Source organism: Zalophus californianus, chromosome 8 (genome assembly GCF_009762305.2).
Source record: "Zalophus californianus isolate mZalCal1 chromosome 8, mZalCal1.pri.v2, whole genome shotgun sequence".
Taxonomy (NCBI): Eukaryota; Metazoa; Chordata; class Mammalia; order Carnivora; family Otariidae; genus Zalophus; species Zalophus californianus.
In genome coordinates, this window is record NC_045602.1 from 96,380,376 (window position 1) to 96,397,475 (window position 17,100).

The window sequence follows — 17,100 nt, forward strand, 5'->3', positions numbered from 1 at the left end:
CTAGAATAATAGAGCCCATGATTTTTAGCCGGACACATGGTTGCCTGAAACAAAGATATTTCCCAATCCTCCTTGCAACTGTCAAGAGCCATATCACCAGGTGTGGCCAGCGAGGTGTATGTGAAAGTGATGTGTGCAACTTCTGGATTGTGCCCTTAAAGGGAAGAGGTGGTCCCTGCTTCCCACTGGCTGGAATGTGGATGTGGCCAGCCATGTTGGGTCATGAAGACAAGTTCAAGGTCCTAGAGATGGAGCAATGAGGTTGAAACTTGACACCATGCCCCCGTCACCATGGCACCTCTGTACCAGCTCTGGGCTGATTATACCCTGTTGATTCTCTCTAGTTTAAGCGACTATTGTTTTGATTCTGTGTTCCAACAGCCAAGCCCATATCCCCATACTCTAGGGACACAGCACAAGCAAATGCCTACAGAGAACATAATCAAGAGTACAGGTGATCAAAAAAGGCTGACAATATCAATGTTTATGCGTATGTGGAGAAACTGGAAACTTCAGATAATGCTGGTGGGAATGTAAAATGGAACAACCACAAATTTAGCAGTTTCTAAAAAGTTAGAGATACCACATGACCCAGCAATTCCTCTCCTGTATATCTATTCAAGAGAAATGAAAACATGTCCACATGAAGACTATCGTGTGCCGGCCTCAGCCCATCAGTAACCAGTGTTGTGGCTAGACTGGCCCTTGTGGTTCTTAGCATGGCTGCAAGACATCCTCAGCAGGAACCATCAGGAAACTCTCAGAGACAAGGTTTATTACTTACAGGTCTTAGAAATTACATAGCATACCTGAGGCCACACAACAAGGTCACCAGTAGAGAGAGAGAGAGAGTTCATGGGCCTGGGGTTCTGCTTTTATTGGGGTTGAGGGTGGGGGCCTAGGGTCTCTTGGTCTCGCTCTTCATTGGTTAATTTAAAACATAAGAGCAGGAATTTCAAGCCTGGGAAGAGAAAAACAAACAAACAAACTAGGGGCCCAAATGGTAATTTATGGAAACCAACCAAGGAAACTCAGAGTGGGGTGGTGGTGGGGTTGAAGGTGGTAGTGGCCTGGTTCTTTATCAAGTGGTGTGGCTGGCAGCATGGTTATTCAAGATAGCTGTCTTTTCTTTGAAGCTTCATGTAACACTTTTTCTATTTTGAATAATTTTCAGGGACTGCAGACAGAGTAGCATTGTAACAAAGGTGTTTCAGGTGGGCTATGAGCCACCAAATACAGTCTCTTCAGAAAACCATGTTGAAAATGTTCTCAAAGATTCTTCCAAACAGGCAAGTAATGAAACTGTAACACTTTCAGATGGTCACCACATTCTTGGTTCCTTCTTTTCTCAGAGAAGATTCCCATCTTCTCTTTCATTTCGTCACTTGTGCTCATAGGTTCTTATAATTGAGGTCAGTAGCCACCATGGCAAAGTGATTTCCTGCCTGTTGGTCAGTCCATCCTGCACATTAGAAATTCCTCCCCAGCATCATGGCCCATGTTCCATTGTCTTCAGTGGAACTTGCTATTGAAGAAAGTGATCGGTTTCTGTCTTCAGTCATCCTTTTTTGCTCTGTGACTCCTCTGTATATTACTCCAGCCAAACTACACTGTGTATGCTGTGTTCTATCACTGCTCCCCCAGCATTCAGGCCTTCTCGTTTTATATGGCTTTGAATATGTGATTACTTTGCTCATCGTCTACCTTCCCCAGGCAGGGTAAGTTCTAAGGTGGCAGAGAGCATGTCTGCCATACTCATTGCCTTGCACAGAGGTAGGCTGTAGAGGGCAGTGAGTGTATATTTGTTGAACAGATACATCAGACTAGTAGAAACCCTCTGTGACCATAGCCATTCATTGTGTTGAAATCTTCGTCCCTGAAAAGCTCAAAGCCTTGCCTCTTTGGAGGATGAACTAGACTTATCTACAAGGATGTTTGAAACTTCAGTCCCTGGGCTTTGAGCACCAGTGAGACAGATCCGAGGGCCAGAGGATGGGCTAGCTCATGGTAAGGCAATCAACCAAAAACTCTTAGTCATGGAGGTCTTGATGGGGATGACCAGAAGTTTGGGAAGGGATCCCTTTAGCCCAAGGACGGACCAGAGTCCAGAGGTGGCTGTGGGACCAGAGCAGTGGGTACAGGCATAGTGTGGGGCTCAAGTATGATCAGGACAGTGATCTGCCATGGGCAGGGGTATCCAGCAGAGGCTGGGCCAACTTGGGTCAGTAGGTGCTCAGGCTTGAATCAGGCATAAGGGACTGAGTCCATGGGGAAGAAAGTCCATGGAGAAGATTATAAGGACTGTGCATGGGCAGGTAGTGTGGTTAAGTCTATCTTGGTCTGACCCCACCTTTTATTTGCCTCCTGGATCTGGTGGTCCCTTTGTTATTCCCCAGACTCCCATGACTGTAACATCCTGCCTTCATGTCCTGCTGCCTGCTGCTTGCCTGGTGGAGCCTACCAACCAGACATGCTACCAGCCAAGCGGCCCAGATAAAAGCTGTGTGTTTCCAGAGTAAGGTGAAACAGAGGTCATTTTGTAAAAACTATTGTAAACCCTTTCAAGTAAGAAGGGCACACTATGACATTGTCTCTACCTGGCAACTTTTCATTTTCACATTGCAAATGGGTGTGATCAAGTGATCGACATGCGATCTCTTCATTCCTAGGAATTGAAAAATGGATTCGTGGGATCAAAACTATGGAAGAAATATAAGAATGCTGAAAATAAACAGCATTGGAATGTTAACCTTAGAAAGTCTACAGGTATGACATGGAAGAATGAAGATGAGGTTTAATATTCTAAACCACCAAATGGGTTCACTGCTTATGTTCTTGTCTGCAGAAGGGTTGGAATAAGAAACACTGGAATAGAAAAGTAAGTTATAATCTTAGTGCTGTCCTCGATAACAGCTTAAGACCAAGAGGGATTATCAAGGAGTCCAACAAAGTGAGATTTGTTGACTCGTTGCAACAAGGGAGACCACCCTGCAGAAGAACTGTGGGGCATCACACCAAACAAAGGAAAAGACAAGGTTATAGGGCTTGGGGGACAGGTGGAGTCTGGGTGAAATTTAAATGAGAGCGGAGTTTTGACAGACTCGAAGCAAAGCAGGGCTGCATGTGAACTGGCACCATCAGGTATGGATTGCAAAGGGAACCAGGGTTTTGTTCACCTTGGAAACTATAAAAATAAATGTGGAAACAGTAGCCACTCAAAGAAGGGTGGGGGGCTGTTATGACATTTTACAGCTATGGTGTGTCCTTGGGAGAAATAATGTTTCCTGCTAACCTTGCCATTGGATTTATCTATTTTCTCAGCCTGATGTGGAATGTTATAGAATGTAGCAGGGCAGATTTTTATTTTCTCACTCCAGGTTAATTTTTTCTTTCCCAGTGTTAGTTCACCGAGTGGGGGCTTCTTTATATAGTTGCTATGTCTAGTTAAAGATGTGATGACAGTGGTCCCTAAAAAGGTTTCTACCTATGAAGACATATTTGCATAATTACACATATAATTACAGATGTTCACAGAATGATTTTTTTTTTAAATAATTGTAGACCTTGAGGTAGGTGAAAGAACTGACTCTAAAACATGGAAAGATCTTCGTTTCTCAGAGAGTCCACTGGAAATCCCACCTTACCATGAAGAATCAGGTTCTAGACCACCCACCTGCCAGTCTCAGGTAACTTCTAAAGAAAATCTTTATGGTACTAAATACCTCCTATATTCTTAATCTTCCCATGAAATACTTTTAAGTCAATATCTCCTAGCCTTTTCACCATGTGCCAGGCACTGTTTTAGTCCTGGGAATAGTGTGTTGGACAAGAAAGTCCCCTGTACTCAGAAGCTTACATTTTATTGGGAGTGGGGCATGCAGATAATAAACATGTTAAGTCATCAATCAAAAATTTTAAAATAGTGGGCACCTGGGTGGCTCAGTCGGTTAAGCATCTGCCTTTGGCTCAGGTCATGATCCCACGGTCCTGGGATGGGGCCCTGAGTTGGGCTCCCTGCTCAGCAGGAAGCCTGCTTCTCCCTCTCCTTGTGCCCCTCCCCTCCCAGCTCATGTGCATGTGCGTTCGCATGCGCGTGCTCTCTCTCTCAAAAAAATAATAAATCTTTAAAAAAATTAAATAAAATTCACCCACAAGTGATTCCTGATGGACAGGCATAGTTGAGAATCACAGATGCTAGGATCTTGAGGCCTATAGCAAGGAGTTTGGATTTTCCTCTAGTTGTAAAGGGAATCTATTTGGAAGGTAAGACAGGATATCATTTGCATTTAAAATTTTTCTCTTCGGCCACAGTATGGAGATTAAGCTGTAAAGGAATAGGAGGGGAGTATCATTTAGAAGGTTTTTGCTCCAGGGGAGAGATGATGGTGGCTTGGACCAAGGTTGTAGAAGTGGTGATGGTAGGAGGCATGGGAATCCAGATATGTTTTGGAGGAAGAGACACCAGGTTTGGCTGAAGGATCAGATGGATGGGAAAACAGACAGGGAGGAGCCAAAGTTGACTCTGGGTTCTGGCCTGGACATCTAGAGATGGTGGTGCTATTAATTGAGATGGGGAAGATCAGGGAGAAGCAGGTATGAAAGGACTCATTAGACATCTATCTGGATGTCTCAAGTAGACTGTTGGATGTGCAAGTTCAACCTCAGGGAAGAGGTCAGGGCCACAGATATGTATTTAGAAATATTCAATATATAGATGGTGTTTAAAGCTTGGGTCTGAATGAGATTACTTGCTGACAGGGTACAGAAGATGAAGAGTAGATGGCACAAGACAAAATCCTTGACTTAGAGGTTGAACAGAGGAGGAAGAGCCTGAGAAGAAGGAAGAAAGCCAAAGGAAAAAAAAAGTGGTGCCATGGAAGTCAAAAGAAGAAAGAGTTTCAAGGAGAAGTACACATATATGTCAAATGTTACCAGGGCTTCAAATTAGACAAGGACAGGGACTTGCCCATTCGATTTGGAGGTGATTTACAACCTAAATACTTAATTACTTAATTACTGTATAACACAAAGATTCTCTTATCCTAGTTGCCTACTACAACTATTCGAGCACTCAGATTTTTCAGTGTTTATAAAATCCAATCTAGACTTTTGGCATCTAAGGGCAACCCAAGAGCCCTTGCTCTCTTCCTCCAATTGTGAGCCCTAGATAGAGTGTACCTGGAATCACATTTTCTAGCCACCCACAACTGCTCCTTGTGTACCTCTGATCCCAAGGCTGCTCACACTTACCATCAAGTATAAAAAAGGTATGACCCTCACACCTGGTTGTACATCAGAATCACCTGGGGGAACTTTAAATATATATGCACTCCCAGCTACACCTTCCTACAATCCTTTTAGATAATCTGATCCCATAAGCCTGGGATGGAGTTCCTGAAAGATTTTGGTAATCAGCTCAGTCTGAGCATCCCTGGCCTAGAAGACCAACTATCCTTATCTCAAAGTCAAATCCTTTTCTTCATTTCCAGTCTCTAGTGCTGTAGGGTAACTCAGTGTGACCTCCCGGGTTCTTCTGTGAGCCCACTGACTGTATTTCCTGGAGGGTCACAAAGCCCAGGCCAGAGGACCACTGACCTAGTAAGGCCTTCCTGAAAATCTCAGTAAACAAAAGGACAACCATCCCTGCAATAGAAGATTGCCCTTCTCAGTCTTCTGGAAGAATGATTCCCTGGTTACCAAATAGACTAATGAGCACTCAACTCCTGTAAGCAGTGCTCCCCAGTGTAGCCAGTGTAGTATATAAGAATACTGGCTTTGAGATAGAAAAATATCATTTTGAAGAATGAATGGTATATGACAAAATGCAATCATAACTATTTTTGGAAAACATTCTCACGTGACCATAATAATCTGTAATGTGTCCAGAAAGAGTGATTGATTTTCTTTGTGTATGAATATTTGGATTACCTTGCCCACCTAGTTATTTGAGTTGTTTCAAAAGGAAAGATAGAATGAGACAATATGTAAAGATTCCAAGATTTAGAATACCCCAAAACTAGGAACATGGGGACACATTCGGGGAATTTGACTAGAAATCAGAGAACCAAGGGGGCCAGAAAATGACTGCAAAACGTTTATCTTCTACTCTTTTTATTCCTGTTGGTAAGAGATTCTTGTCATTATTCCAGCTAAATCCCATCTGAAGCATACTTCGGCAAACATCAGAATTAATGATGCTGGGTATTACAACATGTCAACAACCACCAGGGAGACAAGATGTCTCTGAACTAAGCATCTGACCTGGGGGCGCTATTAGGGGCTAGGCAGCAGAGTAAATGTGTTGTAAAACCTGGGTGGAAGACAAATGACGGCTGACACGGGGCTTTAGTTTCAGGGCATGAGTCAGGGGTTCTCTGGCAACATGGAATGCCTGAGTCAGCTCAATGGGTTAGTTATCTCTACTTAGCTCCAGTCAGTTATGGACAAGAAGGCCTACAGACTCAGTATTGCCACATCTTATGATTTTGCAAGAAAATCCAGAAACCTGCATCTTTATGTGTTATAACCTAATTTTAAATGTTAACAATTAAATTGAATTTTGAAACGCTGTGTGGACCAATATATATGGGCCAAATGAAACTCAATGGCAGGCCAGATTTGGCCAGTAGACCACCACTTTGTCTATGCTATGTTAGATCTGACACAAAAGCAACTCAAAACCTCTGACTGCTCCCCATTGCCTAAAGCATAAATTCTGGAGTCCTAAGCTCAGCCCATAGTTATTATGGTGGACAGGGACCCTACTGGGGTCAGAGAGGCCTGGATATGTGAGATAGTTCACATACTGTTGACATGACCTCATGCAAGTGACTCAACCTTTCTGAGCCTCAGCATCTTCATCTCAAAAATGGGGATGATGATGATTATTTTTAGTTTCAGAGGTAGAGTTTAGTGATGCATCAGTCGCATATTACAATGCTTATTACATCAAGTGCCCTCCTTAATGCCCATCACCCAGTTACCCCATCCCCTCACCCACCTCTCTCCAAGAAAAATATTGTTAAAATGTCTATGCTATCCAGAACAATCTACACATTCAATGCAATCCCTATCAAAATACCATCAATATTTTTCACAGAGCTGGAACAAATAATCCTAAAATTTGACTAGAACCAGAAAAGACCCTGAATAGCTAGAGGAATGTTGAAAAAGAAAACAAAAGCTGATAGCATCATAATTCCGGACTTCAAGCTCTACTACAAAGCTGTAATCATCAAGACAATATGGTACTGGCACAAAAACAGACACATAGATCAATGCAACAGAATAGAGAACCCAGTAATGGACCCTCAGCTTTATGGTCAACTAATCCTTGACAAAGCTGGAAAGAATATCCAATGGAAAAAAGACAGTGTCTTCAACAAGTGGTGTTGGGAAAATTGGACAGCCACATGCAGAAGAATGAAACTGGACCATTTTCTTACACCATACACAAAGATAAACTCAAAATGAATGAAAGACGTAAATGTGAGACAGGAATCCATCAAAGTCCTAGAGGAGAACATAGGCAGCAACCTCCTTGACCTTGGCCTCAGCAACTTCTTGCTAGACATGTCTTCAAAGGCAAGGGAAACAAAAATGGGGATTATATGTGCCTCTTGGTGTGAGGCACTGAGATGGACACAATATCATTTCCCTCATATTTGTGCCAAAATGCATGCCTGAATCCAATCATGAGGAAACATCAGACAAAACCAAATTAATGGAGATTCTACAGATTAAATGACCCATTACTCTTCAAACATGTCAAGATCATGAAAGATACAGACAGACTGAGGAACAATTCCAGGTTAAAGGAGACAAAAGAGACTTGACAACTAAATGCACAGTGTGACACTGGACTGGATCCTAGACCAGGAAAAATAATATATAGTGTGAAGGACATCATTGGTAGGAACAATGACATTTGAATAAAGATCTGGGGATTAAATCATAGCATTATTGTGTAGCCATTAACTTTTCTGGTTTTGATAATTGCATTGTCATGTAAGAGGACATCCTAATTCTTAGGTCGTGCACACTCAAGTATGTAGGGGCAGAAGGGCATTGTAACTGCTGCTCATTCTCACGTGATTCAGGGAGAGGGAGAAGGTGCACTGAGCAAAATGTTAACATGAAAAACTGGTCAAGCTGGGTATGCAGGAGTTATTTGTACTCTCCTTGCAACTTTTCTGTAAGTTCAAAATTATATCAAAAGAAAATATTACAAAAAATTTTTAAATGAGGATAATATTACTCACCTCATAAGATCATTGTGAAATGTTAAGGAGATAATGACTACGTAATACCATTTTAGCAGGTGTCAGACCCTTCTTAAGGGATAGCTCCTCCCCTCCATGTTCCTTCTGCAGCTACTCAGACGTCTAAAGCACGTCACACCCCTGAGCCCCAGGATAGGCCAAGCACTGCCCTACCACTGTGCCTTTGCAAAGGGGTTTCCTCTGCTTGGGATTCCCATGGTCTTCTGTCCATTCGACAAACCTTTTTTTTACTTTCCCAGGCCCAGCTCAGGTGTTAGCATCCTAGGAAGTCTCTCTCCCCTGGAGCAAGTGAATGTGGTTATTTTCTCTTCTAGGGTCCCATGGGACTCAACACAAATGCAAACCACAGTGTTTCAGTATTTTGTGTGTCCACCAGTTCAGCTCCTAAAGGGTAGGGACCGTGTAATATTTATCTTTGTCCCCCCTCCCTATGTCAAACACAGTGCCTGGTACAAAGTGAATGCTCAAATAAAAATATATCAAATGAGTTAAATGTTTGTGGATAACAGCAGACAGTTGCTGCATATGTTCTTTTAGGTGAATCTTTGAGTCCTGGGGATGTAATCTTTGAGAAAAATAGAGGGCAACTTAGGTTTTTAAATTCTAAACTCTGGTCTGTCTGATGGTAAATTCAGATATCTTTTCTTGTAAACTCTGTTTTTAATGAAATATACGTACCTAATCATGATAGCATTCTAATCTTTTTAATGTTGGGTCCTGGGGTAATCATTACTTATGATTCTCCCATCGTGGTTCTCAAAAGATGAGTGCTGGATATGGTAAGACAACACATTAAAATGAAATTTTACTGTACATAGCTTTTACTGTGATTTTATATGGACCTTAATTGTAGTTCCCTAGTTTTGCACACATAACTGGCCAGAAGAGTTTGACAAGCACGGAGATCATGAGAATTCAAAGAGAGACAGACTTTCTCAAGTAAGTATCCCATTTTCTTTACTATTTCTTAAATTCTACTGAGACATTGTCAAAAAAATTTAAGGATGAGACATAGGAATAGTGTTTTCTCACCCAACTGTCTTTCATTAAATTTTTATAAATTTTAAAAGTATATTGATATACAATAAAACTGTACTTATTTAAAAAGTACAGTCGACCCTTATGTATATCACACCATTATGTACAATAGCGAAGACATGGAAGCAACCTAAGTGTTCATCAATAGGTGAATGAATAGGGAACATGTGGTATATTTATGCAGTGGAACATTACACAGCCATAAAAAGGATGAGATCGTGCCATTTGCTACAACATGGATAGACCTAAAGGGTATTATGCTGAGTGAAATTAGTCAGACAGAGAAAGACAAATACCATATGATTTCACTCATATGTAGAATCTAAAAAGCAAAAAAAAAAAAAAAAAGAATAAACAAACAGAGGAATCAGACTTACAAGTACAGAGAACAAACTGATGGTTGCCAGAGAAGAGGGGGATGGAGGGATGGGCAAAATGGGGGAAGGGGAGTGGGAGATATAGTCTTCCAGTTATGGAATGAATAAGTTACAGGAATAAAAGCATAGGGAATATAGCCAATGGTAATAGCATTGTATGGTGACAGATGGTAGCTCTACTTGTGAGCCTAACATGTAAAGAAGTTGAATCACTATGTTATACAACTGAAAGCAATGTAACATTGTGTGTCAACTATACTCAAGTAAAAAAAATTTTTTAAATTCATTTTGCAAAAAAACCGTGCAATTGACATGCATATAACCTTGAAACTATCACTATAATTAAGAAAATGAACAAGTCCGTCACCTCCAAAAGTTTCCTGCACTGTACCCTTTTGAAATCCCTCCCTTGTGCTCCTCCCTATCCCAAGGCAACTATTGATCTGCTTCTCGGCACTGTAGTTTTAGTTTGCATTTGATTCCATACATAAATGGAATAATTCAGTATGTGCTCTTTTTGCCAAGCTTCTTTCATTTTCCTAGGTTTTTTTTTTTAAGATTTTATTTATTTATTTGACAGAGAGAGACACAGCAAGAGAGGGAACAAAAGCAGGGGGTGTGGGAGAGGGAGAAGCAGGCTTCCTGTGGAGCAGGGAGCCCGATGCGGGGCTCGATCCCCGGACCCCAGGATCATGACCTGAGCCGAAGGCAGACGCTTAACGACTGAGCCACCCTGGCGGCCCATTCCTTTTCCTAGTTATTTTGAGATTCACCCACGTTGCTGCACGTATCAGGTGTTTATTTCTTTTTATTGTTGAGTAGTATCCCGTTGTATGGATACATCACAATCTGTATATTTAGTCATCTATTGATGGACATCTGGGTTGTTTCCAGTTTTGGGCTATTCAGATAAAGCTAAGAACATTTGTATACAAGTCATGATATGCACATATAGTTTCATTTCCCTTAAGTATATACCTGGAATGAAATGCCTCGGTCGTATGATAGGTGTACGTTTAACTTTTTAAGAAACTGCCAAACCATTTTCCAAAGGAGGTGCACCATTTTACATTCCCAGCAACAGTGTATGAGAGTCCCACTTTCTCTACATCCTCACCAATGCTTTAATTTTTATGTTTGGCCATTCTTGTGAGTTGGTGCTTGGGATTTCATTTGCATTTCCCTAGTGACTAATGACTTTTGAGCACTGTAAAAGTGTTTATTTGCCATCCATATACCTTCTTTGGGAAAGTGCCTGTTCAAACATTTTGTCCTTTTTAAAAATTGAGTACTATATCTCCTAATTATAGAGTTGTACATGTTCTCTTTTGTTAATATGTGTTTTGCAAATATTTTCTCCCAATTTTGGCTTGTTATTTGCTTAAGAAAGTTTATTTTTAAAGAGCTAAAGTTTTTTTGTTGAAATGTGATGTATTTATTTTTCTTATACTTAATGTTTATTTTGACATATTTAAGAAGTCTTTCCCAAGCCGAAGACATATCTCACTCATAAGATTTTCTTCTGTGTTTTCTGCTAGAAGTTTTATCTCATATTTAGGTCTATGATCCATATTTAATTATGGTGTGAGGTTATTCCAGCACCATTTGTTGAAAAGATTGTCCTTTTCTGATTGATTACTTTTGAGATTTTGTGGGTCTGCTTCTGGACTCTGTATTCTGATCCACTGATGTTTGTCTATATTTATTTACTACCACACTGCTTGATTGTCATATCTTTATAATAAGTCTTGAAACTAAGTGTTATACATTCTTCAACTTTGTTCTTCTTTTACAAAAATAGTTTGGCTCCTCTCGGTACTTTGCATTTTCAAATGAGTTTTAAAATCAGCTTCTCAACATCTACAAAATGTCTGCTAGAATTTTGATTTGGATTGCATTTAGTTGATATATTAATTTAAGAAAAATTGATGTTATTAACAATTTTGAGTCTTTACAGTCCAGAAAAATGAGGTATCTCATCGTTTATTTAGTTCTTCCTTAATTTCTTTCAGCAGTGTTGTATAGTTTTCAGTGCTCAGGATTTACATATCTTTTGTCAAATTGATTTCTAAGTATTTCGTATTTTTTTGATGCTGTCATAAATGGTATTGTTTTTAAAATGTAAATTTCTGGTTATTCATTGCTGGAATATAAAATTGATTTTGTGTAGTGTTCTTATATCCTAGAACCTTACTAAACTCACTTATTCTTTTAGCTTTTTTGGTAGGGTCCATAGAATTATCTATATAGGTGGTCAGGATACCTGTGAATATTTTTTTATTTTTTTAAAGTTGATTTATTCTATCTCTGCACCCAATGTGGGGCTCAAACTCACAACCCTGAGATCAAGAGTCGCATGCTCTTCTGATGGAGGCAGCCAGGCCCCCCTCACGTGCAAATAAAGGCAATTATTTTACTTCTTCATTTTCTACATGGATCCTTCCTTCCTTCCTTCCTTCCTTCCTTCCTTCCTTCCTTCCTTCCTTCCTTCCCTTCCTTCCTTCCTTCCTTCCTTCCTTCCTTCCTTCCTTCCACTATAAACTGATTTATTTAAAAGTTACAAAAAAGCACAACAAAATAGAGATTATCCTTAGAATTATTAATGATTTGTTAAAGATCAGGTAGGATTAGAGGGTAAGAAATGGTATTGGGTGGGGTGTGCACTTGCCTTAGTTACAGTGCAGTTGATTACATATTAATTCAGCCATTACATCCTGGGAGATAGTAGTTGGGGGATCAGTAATTTATCTGTGGGGAACTCCTACACAAATTAGATCCATCCAGACCTCCCCCGTGCCATCCTTCTCTACTCCTCAGAACCCTAAAGCCACCTGGATGGCAATATTCCCTATTCATATATTCTTTCCTCTCCTGAGGTGCTGTGCAAGCCGAAACTGTCTGATCTCTATAGCTGGAACATATATACAGATCCCTTTTCTTTTTTCTTTTTTTTCTTGACTTGTTGCCTTGGCCAGAACTTCCAGTAAATTTAGAATAGAAGTGATGAGAGTGGACATTCTTGCCTTATTCCTGAACTTAGGGAGAAAACATTCCATTTCTTAACATTAAATATGATATTGGCTATAGATTTTTTTTGTTGACCTTTCAGATTGAGGAAATTTTCTCCTAGTCCTAGCTTGCTGACAGTTTTTTTTTTTTTTAAGATTTTATTTATTTATCTGAGATAGAGAGAGTGAGAGAGATGAGCCGGGGGGCAGAGGGAGAGGGAGAAGCAGGCTCCCTACTGAGTAGGGAGCCAGATGTGGGGCTGGATCCCAGGACCCTGGGATCATGATCTGAGTTGAAGGCAGATGCTTAACTGACTGAGCCACATAGGTGCCCCTAGGGTTTTTTGGTTGTTTTTCTTTTAAATCAGGAGTAGATGTTGGATTTTGTCTATAGCATTTTCTCTACCTATTAAAGTCATCATATGGTTTTTCCTTTTTTGTTCATGTGGTGAATTACAAAGATTGATTTTCAAGTTTTATTTTAAAGATTTTGTTTATTTATTTGAGAGAGAGAGAGAGACAGAGAGAGCATGAGCTGCGGGAAGGGCAGAGGGAGAGAGTGAAGCAGACTCTCTGCTGAGCATGGAGCCAGGGGCAGGGCTCTTGATCCCAGGACCCTAAGATCATGACCTGAGCCAAAGTCAGACACTTAACTGACTGAGCCACACAGGCACCTCTGATTTTCAAGTTTTATTTTTTAAAATATTTTATTTATTTATTTGACAGAGAGAGAGAGAGGGAGCACATAAGTAGGCAGAGCAGCAGGCAGAGAGAGAGGGAGAAGAGGGAGCAGGCTCCCCACTGAGAAGGGAGCTCAATGTGGGGCTCAATCCCAGGACCCCGGGATCATGACCTGAGCCAAAGGCAGACGCTTAACTGACTGAGCCACCCAGGTGCCCTGATTTTCAAGTTTTAAATCAACCATGCATTTCTGAGATAGACCTCACTTGAAGTATTATCTATTTTATGTAATATTTATTTATTTTTTTAAAGATTTTATTTATTTACTTGACAGAGAGAGACATAGCGAGAGAGGGAACACAAGCAGGGGGAGTAGGAGAGGGAGAAGCAGGCCTCCCCATGGAGCAGGGAGCCCGATGTGAGGCTCGATCCCAGGACCCTGGGACCACGACCCGAGCCAAAGGCAGACGCTTAACGACTGAGCCACCCAGGCGCCCCTATTTTATGTAATATTTAATTTGATTTGCTAAAATATAAAGAACTTTTTGCATATATGTGCATGAGGGATATTGGTCTGTAGTTTTCATGCCTTAAAATGTCTTTCTCTGATTTTAATATCGAGGTAATTCTGGGCTCACAAAATGAGTTGGGAAGTATTCTCTCTCCTTTAATTTTCTGAGTTTGTATAGAATTGGTATTATTGGGGGGTGGGAGGGATGGGGTGTCTGGGTGATGGACATTGGGGAGGGTATGTGTTATGGTGAGTGCTGTGAATTGTGTAAGGCTGATGAATCAGCCTGTATCAGACCTGTACCCTTGAAACAAATAATACATTATATGTTAATAAAAAAGAAAAGAATTGGTATTATTTCTTCCTTAGGTGTTTGGTCGGGTACACCAGTGAAGGCACTGGGGTCCAGAGTTTTAAGGAAGACTTTAAACTACATATTAAGTTTGTTTAATAAATATAAGTCTGTTTAGGTTTATCTGTTTCTTTTTTAGCGAACCTTTAGTTTCATTTGCTCTTCTCTTTCTTTTTTTTAAGATTTATTTATTTGTTAGAGAGAAAGAGAGCAGGAGCAGGGGGCAGAGGGAGACAGAGTGTAAAGCAGACTCTGCACTGAGTTTGGAGCTGGACGTGGGGCTGGATCTCATGACCCTGATGAGATCAGGACCTGAGCTGAAACCAAGAGCTGTTTGCTCAACCAACTGCACCATCCAGGCGCCTCTGCTCTTCTTTTTCTAATTTCTTTAGTATGTGGAAGATGAACTCATTCATTTGAAGCCTTTCTTCTTTCTAACATAGGCATTTAGAATCTGCATTTCCCCCTGAGTACTGCGTTAGCCCCTAATATTGGTATGTTGTGTTTTCATTCATTTTTATTTTTAATTTTTTTAAGTAGACCCCATGCCCAGTGTGGGGCTTGAACTCACGACTCTGAGATCAAGAGCTGCATGCTCTACTGACTGAACTAGGCGCCCCTGTTGTGTTTCATTTTAATTCAGTGTAAACTCTAACTATCCTTGTTGTTTCTTTTTTGACCCATGGGTTATTTGAAAGTATTTCATTAAATTTCCAAATATTTGGGGATTTTCCTTATATCCTCTGGTACTTATTTCAAATTTAATTCCTTTTTTGATCAGAGAACATATATTGTATGATTTGATTGGTGAATGTTCCATGTACACTTGAAAAGAATGTGCATTTTGCTAGGGTGAGTATTCTGCAACTGTCAATTAGGTTAAGTTGGTTGATGATATTGTTTAACTCTTCTCTATATTTACTGATTTTTCCACCTATTGCTTCATCAGTGATTGAGAAATCTGTGGCTATAATTATGAATTTGTCTACATATCCATGCTTTCTATTGGATTTTGCTTCATGTACTTTTAAGCTCTATTATTGTGTATAAACCTTTTGGATTCTTATGTCCTCTCGCTGAGTTGACCCCTTTATCTTTATGAATAACCTTCTTTAACCCTGGTAATGCTCTTTGTTCAGGAATCTATTTTGTCTGAAGAAAAAAAAAACCTATTTTGTCTGATATTAACACAGCCACCCCTGCTTTCTTCTGATTAGTGTTTGCATGGTCTGTTTTCATCCTTTTACTTTTAACCTATCTGTTTTTCTTTAAGTTTTTTTAGTATATGTGCTGCCGAAGCGAGCACTTCTTTAAGTTTTTTTAAAGCAACATCTAGTTAGGTCTTGCTTTTTAAAAAACCTGACAATTTCTACATTTTAGTTGGGGTGTTAAGAGTATATTCTGGTTATTGATATGTTTGAATTTAAATCAACCATTGTGCTATTTGTTTTCTGTTCATCTTATCTGTTCTTTGTTGCCTTTTCTTTTTTTCTGCCATCTTTTGGATTAGTTGGGTATGTTTCATGATTCCATTTTGTTTTATAGGCTTTGTTAGCTTATTAGCTAGAACTTTGTTTTTAGTGGTTGCTTTAGGGTTTCTAATACGTATTTTTAACGCATCACAGCCCATCCTCAAGCAGGATTAGGCCACCTTGTACACACCACAGGCACCTCATGATCCTGTACTTCTGGGCGCTAAAAACAGCCTTTGTGCTACTGTGGTCACTCATTTCACATCTACGAGTATTATGAACCCCATAATACATTATTACATTTATACATATTATACATATACATCCTTACATTATTACTTTTATTTTATATCAATTATTTTTGAGGCCCTTTACACTTTTATTGTGGTAAAATATACATAAATAAAATTTACCATTTTAATGATTTTTAAGTTTACAATTCACTGGCATTAAGTACATTCACAATGTTGTGCAGCCATCACCACCATCCATTTCCAGAACTTTTTTGTCATTCCACACAGAACTCAGTTCCCATTAAGCAATAACTCCTTCACCTAATCCTTCCAGCCCCTAGTAACCTCTGTTCTCCTTTCTGTTTTTATGAATTTGCCTATTCTAATTAACTTATTAAGTAGAATCAGACAATATTTGTCCTTTTGTGTCTGACTTACTTCACTTAGCATAATATTTTTGAAGTTCTCATGTTGTAGTATGTATCAGAATTTCATTCTGTATTAAAGATGAAGAATATCCCATTATGTATATACCACAATTTGTTTATCTGCTCATCTGTTCATGGACACTTGAGTTGTTACCACATTTGACTATTGTGAATAATGCTGCTGTGAACATTGGTGTCCAAGTATCTGAGTCCCTGATTTCAGTTCTTTGGGGTATTTACCTAGGACTAGAATTTCAATTTTATGGTAATTCTTTGCCCAACTTTTTCAGGAACTGCTAAACTGTTTTCCACAGCAGCTGCATCATTTTACCTTCCACCAGAAATGCACAAGGGTGTCAATTTCTCCACCAATACTTGTTATTATCTGTTTTTCTAATAGTCATCCTAATAGATATAAAGTGGAATTTTATTGTGGTTTTGATTTGCATTTTCCTAATGACAAGTGACGTTGAGCATTTTTTTCATGTCTTTCTTGGCCATTTGTATATCTTCTTTGGTCAAGACGTGGTCCTCCTCTAGGCAAGACCTGTCACAGACTGAGCTCAGAGGTCAGGTAGGAAGTCAGAAGATTGCAGTTAAGGTAGACTTTACTGGAATTCTCGGGGATCACCCTCACCCACGCCAAATCCAGTGTCATAGGATGAGTCAGAAGTGGGATCAAGGCTGCTGATAAACTTCTGCCACAGGTCGGGAAAGA

General features: G+C 39.9%; 1 protein-coding gene across 10 annotated transcripts in view; it reads left to right on the forward strand.

The window, feature by feature from the left end:
* DZANK1 (double zinc ribbon and ankyrin repeat domains 1) overlaps positions 1-17,100 on the forward strand; it is a 62,500-nt gene that overhangs the window by 13,747 nt on the left and 31,653 nt on the right. For all 10 annotated transcript variants that reach the window (XR_003524566.2, XM_027621270.2, XM_027621273.2 and 7 more), the window contains exons 4-7: positions 1,175-1,289; positions 2,670-2,766; positions 3,562-3,686; positions 9,136-9,221. Coding sequence is in view for 9 of the 10 variants with exons in the window: in XM_027621270.2 (XP_027477071.2) it covers positions 1,175-1,289; positions 2,670-2,766; positions 3,562-3,686; positions 9,136-9,221 (423 nt within the window). In the remaining variant the exon portion in view is untranslated. The remainder of the gene's footprint in view (positions 1-1,174; positions 1,290-2,669; positions 2,767-3,561; positions 3,687-9,135; positions 9,222-17,100) is intronic.